Source organism: Octodon degus, unplaced genomic scaffold (assembly GCF_000260255.1).
Source record: "Octodon degus isolate 3935 unplaced genomic scaffold, OctDeg1.0 scaffold00160, whole genome shotgun sequence".
NCBI lineage: Eukaryota > Metazoa > Chordata > Mammalia > Rodentia > Octodontidae > Octodon > Octodon degus.
The window spans coordinates 4,362,978-4,379,608 of record NW_004524736.1 but is presented as its reverse complement, the minus strand read 5'-3'; the positions used below and the strand labels follow the sequence as shown (position 1 = coordinate 4,379,608).

Sequence of the window (16,631 nt, the reverse complement as noted above, 5' to 3'; positions counted from 1 at the left end):
GACCCTTTTACAAAAGAGTAGGTTGGCATCTTGGCCCTCTACTGATGGCTCGTCATGAATACACAGTGCCCCACCTCTTGGCCTTACCAGGAACACCTTGAAGATAGAAAAATGAGTGAGCTAGGCATTCTTTTTTCCATGGATGAAAAGAAAATGAGAGGCCGTGGTGAGACTGAGCCTGCCTGCTGGGAACACGACAGCTTCTCCAGGAGCGGGGATGATGGAGAGGCTCACGTGTGTCCCCATCACACTCCTCCTGCCTTGGTGGACCCCCAAGGAGTGCACACAGTCATGGGAATGCAGTTCATTGCACTAGAAAGCACAAGCAGCTGCTCTGTGCTCCACACTGCCTGACCTTGGGTCTCCCCACTCTCACCTCTGTCAGGGCATCCTGGGTCTAAGAGGCATACACCTTTTGCCTCAAGAATGCAGTTCTGGCTTGGTGTGAGTGCTGGTCAGAACAAGCATGTGCCTGGGCAGGACCTGTGGCTCAGGAGGATCAGTTGGTACCCAGGCCTACTTCCTCCACTGATGCCCCTTCCACCCACGCCAAAGGAGCCATGCTGTGTAGCTGCGTGAAGCATCATCCAGATCAGAAGGTCAGTGTGGAAGGTGGGCTGCCAGGAAGATGTGCTACTAGATTCAGCAGAGCATGTGTGCAGGACGGACAGGGCCACGTGGACCCAGTGGGTGAGGAACAAGGGACTGACTGCATGCTGGATGCCTAGAGCCTTCCTTCATGGGACAACCTTGTCATTGCATACATGGCTGCTCTGGAGGCTGGGGATCTGGCTTCTCCCTCAAAGGCTAGAAGCAGCTCAGGGCCAGCCCTCTCTACTGGCTGTTGGGGAAGCTTGTCAATCAGACAAGAGCTACTGTGCAGCACACAGGTCATCCTTGCTAGGGGCCTGGATCCCTCTCAGGACAGCCTGTCCTTCCAGTTCTAGTCTCTAGTGAAGAACAAAGAAATCTTGTTCATAACCCGCCAAATGCTGGCCCCTGCAGCAGCTGGGGAAGTCACTTCACTTTCCTCCCTAGTTCCCTCTCAGTTCCTAGCTGGGGCTTCCATGCCTTGGGCACAATCAGAGTGCTGACAGTCTGGGTACTGCTGGCTGAGCTGTTCTGGGGCTCCAAGGCCCCGAGGGCAGCCGTGTGCAATGAGTCCAGAGATGTCAGGTCTTCTGCAGAATGGCCATGATGCCAAGGGGCAGCCACAAGGCCAGGGGAGCTGCCTGAACTCTGTAGACAGCCTGGATCCCCCTGGATGGCTAGGTGTTTAGGGGTTGTGACCAGGCATTTGATGACTGGCTGGGATTGTTCAAACTGTTCTGGGCTGCTCCCTCCTAGGGCTGCTGGGATCCCGACTTTCAGCTCTACTGTGACAGGAAGGGCTGCAGACAGCATGTACTATTTTATTGGGCCTTGAAAGCTTTAAATACAGAACGGGCTGGTGAGGAGGCAGATGTGGACACGCTGGCATTGGAGAATGGACGTATCAGAGAAACCACATAACCAACAGTTGGACAGAGCTGGGAAAGAAGGGCAGTCTGAGGCAGAGGAGGGTACCAGCTGGCAGCTGGTCCTGGGTGTCAGGATTACCCCTTCACTATGACAAAGTCTTTCATGTTTCTTCCTGATTTGAGGACAATTTTTTTAAAAAACCACAAACTCCCAAATAAAAATACAAAATCAGCTAGTAGAGACTGTAGACAGCATTGCCGCCATCCCAGAAGATGGCCTTTTTGCAGCAAGCCCTGGGTTCCCTTACCCCACCCTGATGCCACCTTACAAGACTTCCATACAGTGAAGCAAAGCTGGACCCAATCTACACCTTGCCCCACTCCCCTGGGTCTGGAGTTGAAGAAAACACCCTCCCGGCAGAGAAGAGGTACTGGCGTGAGTGGTGCTGGGGGCCAGGTGCTGGTCTCCTTAGCGGCTGTAACCAAACTCATCAGCATCATCAGCTCGGAAGTCTCCATAGCGCCACAGGTTCAGCTATTGGAGGAAAGAGAACAGGATCAGCGGTGCGGGACCAGCCAGACACAGGGCCAAGTCCTCCAACGGGGCGCCCTCTGGGGGCTGAGATGAAAACTTACTCTAGCACTCTTGGCCGACTCCTGGGCATTCAGGTATTCTGTGATCTGCAGGACAAAAGGAAGGGAGTGACCAAGACAGGAATGTTCTCAGTGGAGCAATCAGCATGACCGGCAGCAGTGAACATCAGCCCTGCATCGTTCTACATCCGTGCAAGTCCTCCCAGGCTCAGAGCCCGTTTCCAGAGTAAATGCCAAAGTGGACAGACACACTGTCTGCCGTGGATGCCATGATTCTCGGCACTGGCTGCTTCCCATATCTGCAATGCACTTCCCTTCATGTCCACCTCGTGCCTATCCTCCCCATTCCATAAGTATCACCTTCTTACCTGAACGCAGCCTCAAATGCCCCATTTACACTCAACCCCAGCTCCTGATCCCCTTTATTCTGCTTCTAGTTTTTTCTTCTTCTCTTGCCCTCATCAGCTCCTGGCATTTTATTTAATGTTCTCAAGTTCGTATTTATTGTTGCCTCTTGCTTAAATGTAAGCAGTGAGGGGGTGCTGCGGCTTCCCACTGATACATGGGAATCCCTAAGTAAATGTGTGCTGAGAGGATGAATAAAGGGATAAATACGGGGTGGCTGTTTGTCCCTGGGACTGAGGCAAAAGGAATTCCAAAACACCAGGTACACTGTGGGGAGTTTCATGTGGGAACAGCAAGATTTCAGTTCTGCAGGAAAGCTGAAGCCAAGCTCCTAGGTACTATCACAGGGACCTAGGAGTTTTTAGAGGGGGACAGGGATGGGTCATGCTTCTCTCAAGACATAGTAGCAACTCACAGCAGTGTCTTCTTTCAAAGAGCTGCTGATGGTCCAATAGCCATGGACACCACACAGAGGCAGTAGGAACAGGGCAGCAAAAGGGAAAGCAGTAGGCTGAGTGGAGGAAAGGTCAGGATCTGGATTCCACACCTGCTGTCTCCTGTGAGGAGGAGCTGGGCGCTGCCTGCTGCCCTCCAGTCAGTTTAGCCTTGAGGCAGCAGCCCTGGGCACAGGGTGCTGAAACTTCCCATCGGACTGCGCCCCTGCGAAGGGTCACACAATACCCTCAGCTGGGAGGTGGGGCAGGCCTGTGATGGGGCCTTGGTGACTGCTTAAGGGGCGGCTCAGGAGGGACTCAGGAATGGCACTAAGTTATAGGCTACCTAGCACCCAGATCCCAAACCTAAGTCATTAAAACAACTGAACAGAGCAAGGTGTTCCCTAGGGAGGCACCTGGTCATGGTCAATGGCGGAAGCAAGGCAGAGAGCCTTCCACCTGATGAGGATGAGGCTCCTTCCCACCTCAGCACCAGTGGAGCTCTGAAGCTCTGAGTCCCTGTGGGAGCAGGATGGAGTGGGATGGTGACACAGTCCCTCCAGGCCCTTCAGTATTGCCTGCTGGACAATTTGGGCTTGGGGTGGTCCTGGGTGCGAGGACTTGGGAGATGAATGTTAGAGAAAAGGACTTAACTAGGGAAGACAGACAGGCTTTGACCCTCCCTGTGCCACCCTAGCAAAGCTTCCTAGCTTGTCACCTGGGGGGTACATGTAAAGGGAAACTTTCCGCTCTAGTTTGCAGCTACATTCTCAGCCAGACCCGCAGCCAATTAATTTGGAATGTAATTAGATTTTTTTAAACCCCAACAAACCCAAATCCATTATCTTTCCCCGGCAGGACCAGCAGGGTGGTGGATTTCCCACTTCTGAAGCAGCTCTGGGTGCAGTCCCCAAATCCTCCATCTGTGATGGTGCTTGTGGGGGCGCTGGGGTCTGCCTCAAGGCTGGGGCCCCTCCACACCACGTACCACTTTCTGGAACTGCTTCTCCTTGCGCACTTCCACCATGACCAGCCCCTCCTTCACCAGGCCCAGCCCCACATCGCCCTTGGAATCAGCGAACTGCAGGGTGACGTGGGGACAGGTGGCACTCAGGTGCTCTACGTTGAGCAGGCACTGAGTGTTCTGGATGTCCCGGACCACACTGTCCACAGCATCTGTGCGCGCATCCTCCTGGGAAGGGACACAGCCATGTTGGCGAGAGGGATGAAGGAAAGCTGCAGACAACCCTCTGGGCCCCAGGTCTTGCCTATGGCCCTCCAAAGAAGTGTGGTCAACAGGAATCCTCCCCTCATGAACAAACTCTTTGCCCTTAGCCCTTTGCCTCTGCCCACCTGTCCTGTCTCTGAGGAAAAGTGCTTTCTCCACCTGAACTCCCCCTCCTCTGGGCGCCCCGGCCTCTCTCTTCTCCTATCACCAGCACTGTGGTTCCAGCATAGGGACCCCACCATGTTTCTCTCTTTATTGGCACCCTGGGCTCTTCCCAGTCAGGCTTCTCTATTCTCACAGACTTTCCCTTGACCTAGTCTGTGACATTTCTCCCCAGGATTTCCCGTGGTTTCTCTTCCTCCCTTTGTGAGAAGGCGGAAGAGAGTCATGGGCACTGATTCCTACCCTCCCATCTGCTGCTAGTACCCTGGCTCTGGGGTTGGTGCCAGCTACGCCACCTACCTGCTCTTGCCCTGAACACCAGGAACCTCCTCAAATCCAGGGCCTCAGTGTGCTGGAGCTTCCTGTGAAGGACTCCGTACACAGGCTCTCTCCTTCTGGAAACTGGGGGCCACCTGCACCCTTCTCTTCCCACTGTACATTCTGTCCTCCCACTCCGCTGTCACATCTGCCACATATTCAGGAGCCTTATATACGCCTACATTTTCAATACTCAAATTCCCAATTATAGGTTTTCTCTCTCTCCCAAACTGGAAGCTGTAGAGCTTCCTGGAGGTCCGATAGCTCAAACTGCTCCTTCTCTTCCTCTTGACGAACAGCAACACGTCTGTGCATAGGAAATCCAATTCCAACTTGGATTCTTCCTCTCCCATGCTTCCAACTTCCTTACTATTGTCATTTGTCTCTGAGACCTGTCCCTTCCTGCCCATCCCCACCTGCATGGCCCCGGACAGGTCATCACTGTCTCTAGCATCAACTGCAAAAATCAATTAATCCTCCCAGTCTTTCCCATCTACAATGCGTAAAAACTAACTTTCAGATTTGACCATGTAATGTTTTGGCTGAAATGCGGTAACTTCCTTTCCTGCCTACAAAATAGAGAATAAATTGGGAAGATTGTGGGCAGATAAGCCCACTACACCCAGATCCTAAACTTCCCTTTCCCTTCCTGTCTTCTGCCATCGCTCTAACCACCTAGTACCCCGTTGCAGTGCTCCAGTTTCTGACCAAATGCTTCCTGGCTCACCAAGACTGCTCAATGGCCCTCACGTCACCCCCCTCTACACAACATCCCCCTCAGTCTCTGTGGTCAAAGTTAACCACTCAATCTCCCAAGTCCTGTCACTAAGAGTCCTACCAGCCTGTGAGGGCTGCAGTAACAGCTGTCAGAGCACAGTACCCGGGGAAGGAGGAAGACATCTACTCACATCTTGGGGCACCTGGATGAAGGCAAAGGCATACTCTGTGGCTTGAGCTGGCAGCACACGAGTGCTGAAGGCAGGCGGCAGGGTACCCAGGCGAGTGGACGGCAGGATCTCTCTCTGCAGAAGAGGCAGCAGGGTAACAGTGTCACTTAACTGCTTGGTGTTCCCTTGCTCTAGAGGGCCACCCTCTGTGCCAAGCCTCTGGAAATTCCAGTAACAGGCCTTTCCTGTTTGCCCCACACCTTGGTTCAACTGAGGCACAGGTTTCCCCAGGGAGAGAAACACTGAAAGAATGTGCTGTTGTCACCAGCAGCAACTTCCATGTTCTCACTGGTACACCTAGTGGCTCCCACTAAAATAATCACGGATATACATGGACTTGCAGTACTGAGGAGGGCACAGGAGAAAAGCGATGGCCCTTACCTCATAAGCACTACCGTCTTCAACTACAGTCTCTCTCCAGCCTGCCGCTGGAAGTACGGAATTGCCCAGGATTGTCAACAAACTCCCAGGTTTGGCCTGAGGGCTGTTCCTCATAAGGACACATGTTATTCAGCCACCTGTAACTGCCCCTTTCCTGCCAGCTGGGGTTGGGGATGTGTAGAAGGAAACACCCAGCCGGCAAGAGGGCCAAGAGCTGTGGGTGTGAAAGGCCTTCATGTGCTGCAGAGGCCCTGCGTCCATTCTCAGTCACTGAGCTGAAGAGGAAGTGTGGATGTGGCTGGGCACTTGTCCTGGGGCCTCGATATGTGACCTATGAGCACTTGGAGGCCTCTGGCTACAGACACTGGTCTGCTGGCTCAGTGAGGGGGCCTGCCTGGCCTGTTATACTGCATGAACAGTAGAGGGGCTCCGAGGGACATGGCTCAGTCTGAAAGCCTAGGGGCTCTTCAGGACACTAGCTGGAACTGCTCAAGAGGCCACTGTCTGATGGCCCCCCACCGCCTGCTCCTGGGCCCCAATACTCACATTGCCATAGTCGATGTAGAAGACATGCACTTTGGCAGAAGACTCGACTTTCTCTACTCGGGCACGGTACCTGCAAGGGCATCATGGGTAGAGCTCAAGGGACAACCTTGAGGAATCTGTCTCCCTGGGGCCCTAGCAGGTGACAGAGCATTTCCACCAAGGTCTCTGGGTGTCAAAGAGCGTAGTTCCTGAACTGCATGGAGGCCCAGCTTTGGGGCACCGTGAACACCATCTAATGGAATCACGACAGGGTTGGGAGCAGAGGTGGGAGATGGGAGAATGTGGAGCAGATTAATGTGTTCTTGGGGCATAAAGTAACAAGACTAATGACTAGATTGATGTCTGCTGTTTAAACCCAGCACACTAAACAGCAGCTGTAATTAGCCAGGAGATCTGTCTGGGAGGCCACAGCAGGGAACACATCCAAGTCACTTCGTCACTTGAATGGAGCCATGGGCCCTATCCTTGACACACATAGTGACCTTCTTCTGGCCTGTGAGTGCTACAGCTCATGCCCCAGACAGCAGAGGTGGAGGGGCTGGGTGGCTGGTCTGGGCTCACTGTGAACCAGCCTCTGCCACACTTCTGTGACATCATTCTCCCTGTGTTGGAGAGGCTTAGCCAACCAGCCAGCCGGCCGGCCCGCACTCCCTCTGTGGAGTTCCTCAGGCAAGAGGGAAGGACACCACTTTGTCCTCTGCCAGCTGTCTGGACTACAGAACCAAAGTGCAGGCCCTATATGGGTTGTGGCCCATGGAGGGGAACACCCCATAGAGCTGATGGATGCAGTCTCCAACAACCTAGTGGGAAGGAGGTGAAACTAAGCTCCTTTGCGGGTTTATGTCCTGAGGACAGCCCTGCTCTCCTTCCTACTGAAGGCTCTGCCCCACTGATCCAAGTGACTTACCATTCTCCATCTACAAATTTGGCAATGCAGAAGTCTCCCCGGCGGGGGGTGTAGGAGCCCTCTACAGGAGGGTGGCTGGAAATGTCATTGCGCATGTTCTCCATCAGCTTCTCCAGTTGGGTCCCTGCCAGGAGGTAGAGGGTATAAGACCAAGGTGCCAAGTTCAAGGGGGGCTCAGACTGAACAGGGTGGGATATGCCAGACAGTCCACCCAGGGCAGTCTTCTGTGGTCCTCATGCTGTCCCATCTTCAAAAGTGAGGTCCTATAGGCATGGACAGCCTTCCAGTATATAAGAGAAGGCTGTGTGAACCCTCAGGAATATGTCTGAGCTTTGAGCGGACACAGAGCAGCCTCCAGTAGTGTGGGAGCAGGCCAGCCATGAAGCCCCCCCACAAAGGCCAGCTGCCAGTCGCCAGCCATGGTGTGACTTACAGGGCCACTCTGCACAGTGCTTTCCAGGACCAAAGGTGAGGATTAAGGATGGGTCTCTTACAACCTTGACTGGAAAGGGCCAGAGTCAGAACCATAAAAGACGGGAATGACTTCTGGAAGCAGAGTGCAGAGGCTTAGTCCATGTAAGCTGGGCCACCCTGACCCTTGTGACCAGCAAGATCCACACTGAACAGAGCTTCTAGTGCTGCCAGGCTGGGCTCCTCTCGGCCTCCTATCTTCAGAGCTCTTCTTACCCGAGGGCAGTGAGCTCCCTTCCTTGCCTTCCCCTCATCACTCTGACCTGGGAACGTGGTCCCTGAAGTGTTTCGGGCCTGTTTTCACAGCCCCTGAGGCCTCAGTTTCCCTTCCCAGCTCCTTCCTGGTGCATCTTCTCCTCCCCCATGCTGGGCATCAGTCCCCCGTGGCTCTTCCTTTTAGGTCTGTTCTGGCCCTGACCTGTGCTGTGCCCCAGATCCTTGTGCTCCTCCTCTTTTAGGGGTGGGTGGAGGGCTGTGGCTGCTTGGCCTAGCAGTGGGTCCCCTCTCCCAGGCTGAAACAGGTGTGGAACACGTGTCTACTGTTACACTTGCCACCACCAGCCTTCTAAGTTCTTGTCCATGTTTATGCTCCTGCCACTACACCGTGTGCTCCTTCAGGGCATAGACCACAGCGCACTTGTTTCTGTTTATTCGCACAAGGCCGAGCAGACTCCCCAGTGCATGCAGTGTGGTTAATAATTCAGCTGTACAGAAAAACAGTCTCTGCATACACACAGAAGGATGGTGCCCACTCTCAGCCTGCTGTGCAGCCCCAGCCCCCGTGCCCCATGGCGTGATTGCAGCATAGGCTCTCTTCCGTAGCAGCTACCCTGCTTCCAAACCAGTGGTGAATCCTGTGTCCCCCCCCTAGAGGCTGGCTTCCCGCTCGCAGCCACATTCTGGGGCCGGAGAGGCAGCATCTACACTCGCAGGCTCCTCACTTACTTGGTTTACTTTTAGTTGCCTGGCTTTTTTTTTTTTTTTTTTTCTCTACCTGCCAACAGGCCACACCCTCCAGGGGATTCCCACACATCCTGGCTGAACATTTGCAGCCCCCAGCCAATGTTTTATCAGACTCTCGCTGAAGGTAGGTTTCAATTGAGAGGAACAGTGGAGACAGCGAGAGCATGTTCCCGAGAGAGGGTCCCTCATGCTTTGCCTGCAGGGAGTCCTTGTACTCTGGGCACAGTCTATTTGAGCACCCTCTTCCCAGACTTCTCTGCTCATGAACACCTTCATTTCTACTTTCACCACACCACGCCCGTCATACAGCCCAGACCTGGAGGCTGGCTGGCTCTGAGGTTCATCTCCAAGGCAATTTCTGGGCTAGCTCTCAGAACCACGGTTGACCTCAGGAAAACCTAATCCCCAAGGCACATCAGCTCCATCTCTACCCCTCCTCTGCATTTTTCCTTCAAGCAGTGCCAGCCCAGGGCCAGGAACGGGTCAAATTTTTCTTGGTGAAATGACACTGCCAGAAAAGCAGCTGCCTGGGAAATATCATTAGAGGGGAAGTGGCTGAGACGAGAGGAGGCTGTAGGCAGTCTGCAGTGGGCCCGAGGGCAGGAAGGAGGAGCTGCGCAGCCAGATCTGCCATCCACAGAGATGGCAGCAGCATCTGCAGCCCCTCTGCTCCCTCTACCAGCATCTGCCCCCTTGGCTCCAGAGGTGGCTCTAGGAACTCTTCCTTGCTGCTGTTTCTCCGGGCAGCATGGCATGGAGAGCAGAAAGGGTGGGAACTGGGCCACTTGCTGCTGGACTGGTCTCTACTTCCCTCTGTCCTTTAGAAGACCAAGGTCCCCACCCCCTCTACCTCTGCAGGGACCACACTGCATAGCTATTGAGGACAGAAGAGAGGGTCCTTCAGAAAGACTGCCAGGGGATGACTTCTGTTGCCATGGAAACTGGTCACCACTGGGGCTACGCTAACCTCTAGAGAAGAAACCTTAGCAAAGACAATCCCAGGCTCCCACAACTATTTCCTCCCTCTGGGAAGTGGGGAAGGAGAGGGGCCAAACCACCCTGGCTGGTGCTTCCTGGCCATATACAGATGATCTGCTCCCTGCTTCCTGCTAGACTTCGTGGGCTACAAATTCTCAGGCCCAGGCAGGCCAGGAGTGTCTGAAAGCAAAACCATCCCCTAAGACTCAGAGCATCTTTTGGACAAATTTTTATCTCACCTGTCCTCAGAGGACCTGCTCAGCCTTGCCACATGTCCATGTCCACTTGAGGGCTCCCTTGTGGGTCCTGGGACAACCTCAGGCCTTAGGGTGGGATGGCAGCAGCGCCAGCTCCTCAGAGTAGCCTCCTTGAACTTTGGGCTTCCTACCCCTTGCTGGGGGCCCCTCACCCTGAGGTAGGCTGGGTGACTCCAGCTAAGCTAGTGCTGCGCCAGCACTCACCAGTCTCCACATCCTGCACATAGAAATGCAGGTCGTCCGTGATCTCTGTCACAAACACTGGCTTGTAGCTGGCGGATCTCTCCTTCTCCTCCAGCACGGGCATCACCTCCTCCACAGGCTGCTCCTCGTAGTGGGCCCAGACCTGACACAAGAAAGGAAATCAGGAAAGGGACTTTGGACAAATGGGGTCACTGGGTGAGTGGGTGTGAGGTTCACTGCAGGGCAATTAGATCATACAGCTGAGCCCCTGGAGGCCCCCTACTGCTGAGATCTTTTTTGATCCAGCAAACATCATAAGCAGCTGGGGAGCTTGTTAAGAATGCAGGATCCTGGATCCCCCCAGGCTTACCAAATTAGAACCTGTTAGAAGGGTTGCAGAGTGAGTCCAATAGATTGAACCAGCTCCCAGGTGATCTGCATGCACACCAAAGTGTGAGGCCCCTACCAAACCAGCCCGGCTTTGGGATCTGTGAAAGTTCCAAACCTTCATCTCCCAGCCCACAATGCCCTGCAGGGCCACTCAGCAGTCCACACTTTTCCACTGTCCCAGGGCCACAGGCACTCCTGAGGCATGCCAAGCCACGGCCAGGGCGGCTGTGCAGGCTCCCCTCTCATGAGCAGCCTGACGGTGTTCTTCCTTCCTCACCTCCAGCAGGTTGCTCTGGTCTTACTCAGAAGCTGGGCCACCCCCTTGCTGCCCTTCCACTCTTCCCTCCTTCCCTTCCCCACGCCCCGCACTGTCAGGGCAGCAGTGGCTCAGAAGCTGATTCGATGTGACAGCGTGTCAAGTCCAATCCTGCGGCCAGGAGATTATCCAAATAGTGAGGCCTGTCAGAGCAGGAAGGGAGGTGGTGTTCCAGCTGAGCAGTGGGAAGAGGCAGGGGGAGTACTGGGGTCTGGACCACACATGGGGTCCCGCAGACACAGGAGCAGAGAATACTCCAAGCAGTGGTTGCAGACCTGTGTGCTAACTAGCGTCAGGTGACACTCCCTGAATCCATTTAATTCTCCCAGCCCCTTTAATAGGTATAATATCCACTTAATCAGTGGAGAAACTGAGACACAAGATCACAGCTGGAAATAGCAGAACCAGGCTCACAGACAGGCAGCCTGTCTCTAGAGCTCCTCTGGGGCACTCTGGCACTGACTAAGCCTCTTGGGGGAAAGGCAGCACTGAGTCTCTGCAAAACCTTAGGTGAGGCGCTCCTGCGCTCCTGCCTTTAACTTGTGCCTCATTTGGGTCAAGCTATGCACCTTTTCTCAGGTCTCCTTTTTTCCCCTGTGAAATACCACACACGCATAGAGATAGCCCCTTGCCACTGACAAAATTCCTAGGTGGCCCAGGAAGCAGCTAGGGGGCAGGGGCGCTGTGATTATGGAACCTCCCTGGTCACAGCCAGGGCCTACATCTCTGCCTTTACAAGGTGTGAATTACGTTCTTGCACTAGAAGTGGAGGGCTGGCGAGCAATGAAGACTTTCTGAGTCCAGGGGAGGCCGTTAGCATGGGCCAAGACTCACGGCCCAAGCTTCCCGCCACCCTCCAGGAACAGTGCCTCTGGGCTTGAGTTTGTGTGCCCCTGCCCAGGCCCTCTCTCACCTCTCAGGTTCCAGCTGCCCCACACCCTCAGCATCAGTACCCAGAGAGCTTGGTGTTCACTGCTCTTTCTGACACCCCAGCCCCGGCAGCCGGAGGAGATGAGGCAGCTAAGACTTTCATCCAGTCAGATGGGACTCTTGGCCTGATCCTTCCAGGGCCCACCTGCCCACAGGTGGAGCAGGGCTCCAGTTTGCACACTCCCTACGATAGGGCTTTAGGGTCAGCCACAAACATTGCAGTTCCGAGGCCTCCATCCTGCTGAGGCTTGGGCTTTCCTCCTGGGCCTCCCTAGCATGAAGTTCCCCAGGATAAGTCTACTCAGCCAGTCTCTCCTATTGACTCTGGGCTCCCAGGCCCTCTGGGACCCTTGCAGCTCTAAGGATCGATGGGACTCGGACTGCTTTAAGACAAAGCTGTCAGCATCACTGTCAACAGGCTGGTGCTGAGCCTTGCACCACCAGCCGGACACCCTCCTGACCCAGCAATCTGCCCCACCCCACCCTCGCTCCCTTGCTCCAATGAGCTTTTGGTAAAGAGACAGGGCTCCTGCACTGGCTCCTGGCAAAGGCTGAATCCCAACCCCACCCTGCTTCTCCAGGCTGTGGGGGAAGGTGCTCCTCAGCAGTGCTGACGGATTGGGAATAGACTGACAGGGTGAGAGCAGAAGCTGCTAATGACTCCTCAAGTGAAAAAGCCTCAGGCGACAGCATCGGGCTTCCTCCCTGGGGAGAGGGTGTGGAGCTCCTCTGGGGCAGGCCGAGGTGGGCAAAAGCTGAGGTGATAAGAGGATGACACAGACCTTCAGGGATGGTTCTCACCCTACAGCGTTGGGCCAGACTTGCAGACTGCTGCCTCTTCTCCCAGGCATGCTGCTGTGCTCTGAGCTCAGCTCCCTGACAAGGTGTTCGTTTTTAGGAATCCTCAGGGTAGATATTCCTCCTCCTGGAACCCTGAGAGGACTAGGAAAACCCAAAGATCCTCTTCAGAAAGAATAGCAGTTGTACACACAGAGTTGGTTCCTTAGGGATATATCCCAGACTCTTGGCAGGGGTGGGGTGGGGTAAATCCTCAATGCCACGGTGCTGAGCAGGGGAGAGGAAAGTCTGGCCCAAGCAGCAGGCCCATGGCTGCTGGGAGATCTCTCATGGAGTGGGTCTGGGCTCCATCAATGTGGAGAGGCTGTGCAGTGCTCTCATTAGATCAGGGTCTGTGGACAGGATGCAAAATAGCTTCGCTCTTGCTCCAAGGCTGGAGGTGCCCTGAGGCAGGGTCCACTGTGACCCATCATGATCTGACTATCCACCAAGATCAGGCCCGACTACAGAAGCACCTCCTTTCTTCTGCATTGCTTCTGAATGCTCTGCCAGGCAAGCACCTATCTTGCTTGTGTTCCCTGTACTTTCTGGAGTCCTCTGAGGGTCTCGCTGCTGTAGCTGCCCGTGAGGCAGAAGCCTCCACTAGGACAGTCAAAGTCACATGAAGTGAGGAGCAGAAGCTGTCCCTCCTTCTAGTCTTCCTTAGGGAGCACCAGGTCATTTTCCTGGCAGGGGATAGGGAATGTGGATTTGGGATCCACCAGCTGGGGTTTCTGTTCAAAGTCCTATTCAATATCGAGACTTACAAGGCTCCTGGAGTGGGGCTGGCAGGAGGCCAGGGTGGCAGAGGCCTTCAAACCCACAGCAGGGAAGCCAAGCTCAATAAAAGCCAATCAATGGCCAACCCAACCCTGTCCAGGGCCCTGCTGGGCATGAGTGTGTGTGGGGGAGGAGGCAGCCTAAAGTGTCTGCCCTTTGTGGCTTTGTCCTTGGTCCTCAGGTCTGCCTAGAACCCCTAAGGCAGAAGGGAATGACTCTCTGTCCGTCTCCCACAGAGGAAGGCGAAGAATTATAACCAGTAGAGAGACTGCTAAGTCCTCAGAGCTGGGAAGCCAGCGTTGTCATGTTCTCCAGACACACTCCCCAGGACATGCACACATCTTCACACATGCAGGTCCAAAGCCTCCTGTATGAGCCTGGTCTCAGGAATCTCTTCCTTGGTTAGCCTGCAGACCAAACGATCTTGAATCCTGACGCTGATGGTACTCCCCCACCTGATAGAGACACTTGGGTTACTGTCCCTCAGCGGGTCACCAAATTCTTTCATCTGAGTCCAGCTAATTTTGAGTGCTGTTACAAGGTTCTGCCAGTGCCATTCCAGGAACTAGCCTCAGCAGGAGGAAGAAAACCAGCCTAATTCCTCGGGATCCTAAGTGGACAGATAGGATCTGCAAGAGAGGGACCCAGGAGGTAGGCCAGCCTCATACTGAGAGCTGTGGACTGCATTTTAATGGGATTGGAATAAAAACACACAGCCCGTGTAAGTAATTAATCACTGCTAATTACTCCTCAGCATCATCAAGTGGCACCAGCGAAATGACAACTTGGGCTCTCTCAGACACATCTACTAGGCAGTAAGCAGCGATGCCCAATTCAGCACCTGGCAAAGAACCCAGCCCTCCCCCTCAGCCCAGACTTCCCTTCTGGTCCTTCCCTGTGGCCCTCTCTGGTCTCTACTCCCATAAGACAAGGATGGCCCAGATCTGAGAAGGCAGCATCTGGGCTCGAGTGAGTTGTCACTGGCTGAGTAGCGAAAGGTGCCTTCAGCTCAAAGCCTGCATCATGTGCTGCCACATTAGCCCAAGCTGCTTCTCTTCTGGAAGAGTTTAGTCCTGAGCAGGAGGCCCTGGTATCTCCTCGCCTCCATCTCCCTCAAGCACACAGAGGACACGGGGGTGGCAGTTAAGTTCAGCTGTCACAGGCAGGAAATCCAAGAGGAAGCATGTGACTCTTCCTGCAGAAGCTGAGGCTGCCTGCTTCTCTCATCCCCTTGGGAAGACAGGGTTTAATGTGAGCAAGAACTAGAACAAGGAAGGGGGATCTCCCAAGGTCTCAAGTCAGCTGGCTCCTCCAGAGCAAGGCCAGTCCCTCTAACCTGTCCCGGCTTTTTGAGTCCCCTCTCCCTCTTGTCTGTCCACCTGTGTTCTCATGACACCAAAGGGTGGTGTTGCCTGCCTTACTTCCCAGGAAATGGAAGAAAAAAGACAAGGAGACCTAGGAGGGTAGCTCCTGGGCCTGTCCCCAGAGAAAAAGCAAGGCTCTGACTGAGGAGGTGGCTACTGTGGGCTGGACAAAGTGTAGTGACTCCAGGGGCCCAAAGCCCCCAACTCTTTCTGGCAGGTGTCTGGGCCTTGGCTCTGGGAAGGAAATTTTGAGCCAGATGGCTGCCCCATGGGGAAGGAAACGTTTATTCCTGAACAAATTTATGGCTCAGCACGGGTGTCCCACGAAATCCTCCTCAAGCCCAGAGAAGCCCTGACAAATTGGTGGCCAGCTGATTTATCCCCATTATCAGGGCTGGCTATAAGTCAATGGAGACAGGCTAGTAGGGGGGTGCCTGGCTGGGCTCATACCCCCAAACCACTGAGATCCTTAATCGTTATTTTGTTTCCAAAAGCTGCTTTCCGACCCACCCCCTTTCTCTCCTAGCAGCATCTGCAGAGACTGATGGGCTGTAAATCTGCTATCCCAACAGCTTTATGCATCTCCTGGGGATGTGTCCCTGTGGGGAACGTGAAGGAAATTCATACATGGCTGTAGGCCCCTCTGGGTCCCTCCGAGGGCACCGACAGGGCAGGGGCAGAGCTGAGGAAGGAGGGCAGCCCAGGCTTCACCAGGGCCCCCCAGTCATTTCTCTCACAGCCCCATGGTCACCCCCAGACAGCCTTCAGCTGCGGGCCTACCCGAGCAGGCCTGGGGATCCCTGGGGCTCATACAGGCTGAAGTCAGGCCCATCTCAGGTCTGTAATTGGCTTATATATGTTCAAGGTCAGCTAAGCTGGCAGCTTCTCCCTTGACTACGCATGACACCCTGTGACATGTCTGAGATCACCATCCTCCCAGGCTACTCACTGTGGGAACATCTAGGGGGTGTGTGGAGAGGACAAAAATACTGGGGAGTGACTGCCACACCCATACCTTCTCTTTTTTCTGCTTGGCAGCTTCTTCGGCAGACAGCAGGGATTTGTAGTAGGTGCTCCGCTCTGCCGTGAAGTGGACCTTGGAGAGTGCGTGCTCTACCAGCAAGACGGACAGATTAGCGCCATCCATGTGCAGCCAGCCGATGAAGTTGCCAGCTTTGTCCATGCTCTCCACCTCCACTTCCACCTGGGGACAGAAAGACAGGGTGTCAGCTGCAGGGAGGTGACACTCGCAGCAAGGACCCCCAGGTCTTGAGCAGCTACCTCCAAGTTCAGTCCACCTGTCAGGAGTTGCTGGTACCAGGGAAGGAAAACAGCAGAATCCACCATAGCCATACACTGGAACCCTTCTTAGACACCCCCTCACTTCACCTCCCACTTCCGCTCCCCTTCCTTTGTCAGAGAACTACTGGGGTGCACTTGATCCTCCTTGGGTTAATCAAGGACTGTGACTGGATGGGAGCCTCAGGGTCAGAAGAGAGGTAAGCAATAGAGTTGAGTAAGCTTTATTCTTCAGCCTCTGTTCCAGGCCTGCACTGGGGAGACAGGCAGGCCTCAGGGAGCAGGCAATCCCTGGAAGACTGCATTCTTCCTGTAAGAGCTCAAAAAATTAATGTTTAATGAACGTAATTAAAGTGGCTTCCAGAAAGCAGAGAGAGGACAGGAAAGAGCACAAGTGAGGTAGGATGACATGAGCAAGAAAAGAATTGGTATAGAAGCAGGTAGGGGGCAGCTCCTCTAGGTTAACAGGCAGAAGGAGCAG

The 16,631-nt window shown here is 54.4% G+C and overlaps 1 protein-coding gene across 1 annotated transcript in view; it reads right to left on the bottom strand.

Annotated features, from left to right (window-relative positions):
• Window positions 1-1,392: 1,392 nt before the first annotated feature.
• Window positions 1,393-16,631, bottom strand: part of Snd1 (staphylococcal nuclease and tudor domain containing 1) — a 443,244-nt gene continuing 428,005 nt past the window's right edge. Inside the window, exons 17-24 of the mRNA XM_004642716.2 lie at window positions 15,867-16,055; window positions 10,256-10,397; window positions 7,383-7,506; window positions 6,476-6,545; window positions 5,510-5,623; window positions 3,882-4,085; window positions 2,097-2,141; window positions 1,393-1,995 (exon numbers count right to left, since the gene is read on the bottom strand). Of these exons, the coding sequence (XP_004642773.1) occupies window positions 1,930-1,995; window positions 2,097-2,141; window positions 3,882-4,085; window positions 5,510-5,623; window positions 6,476-6,545; window positions 7,383-7,506; window positions 10,256-10,397; window positions 15,867-16,055 (954 nt within the window). The 3' untranslated portion in view covers window positions 1,393-1,929. The remainder of the gene's footprint in view (window positions 1,996-2,096; window positions 2,142-3,881; window positions 4,086-5,509; window positions 5,624-6,475; window positions 6,546-7,382; window positions 7,507-10,255; window positions 10,398-15,866; window positions 16,056-16,631) is intronic.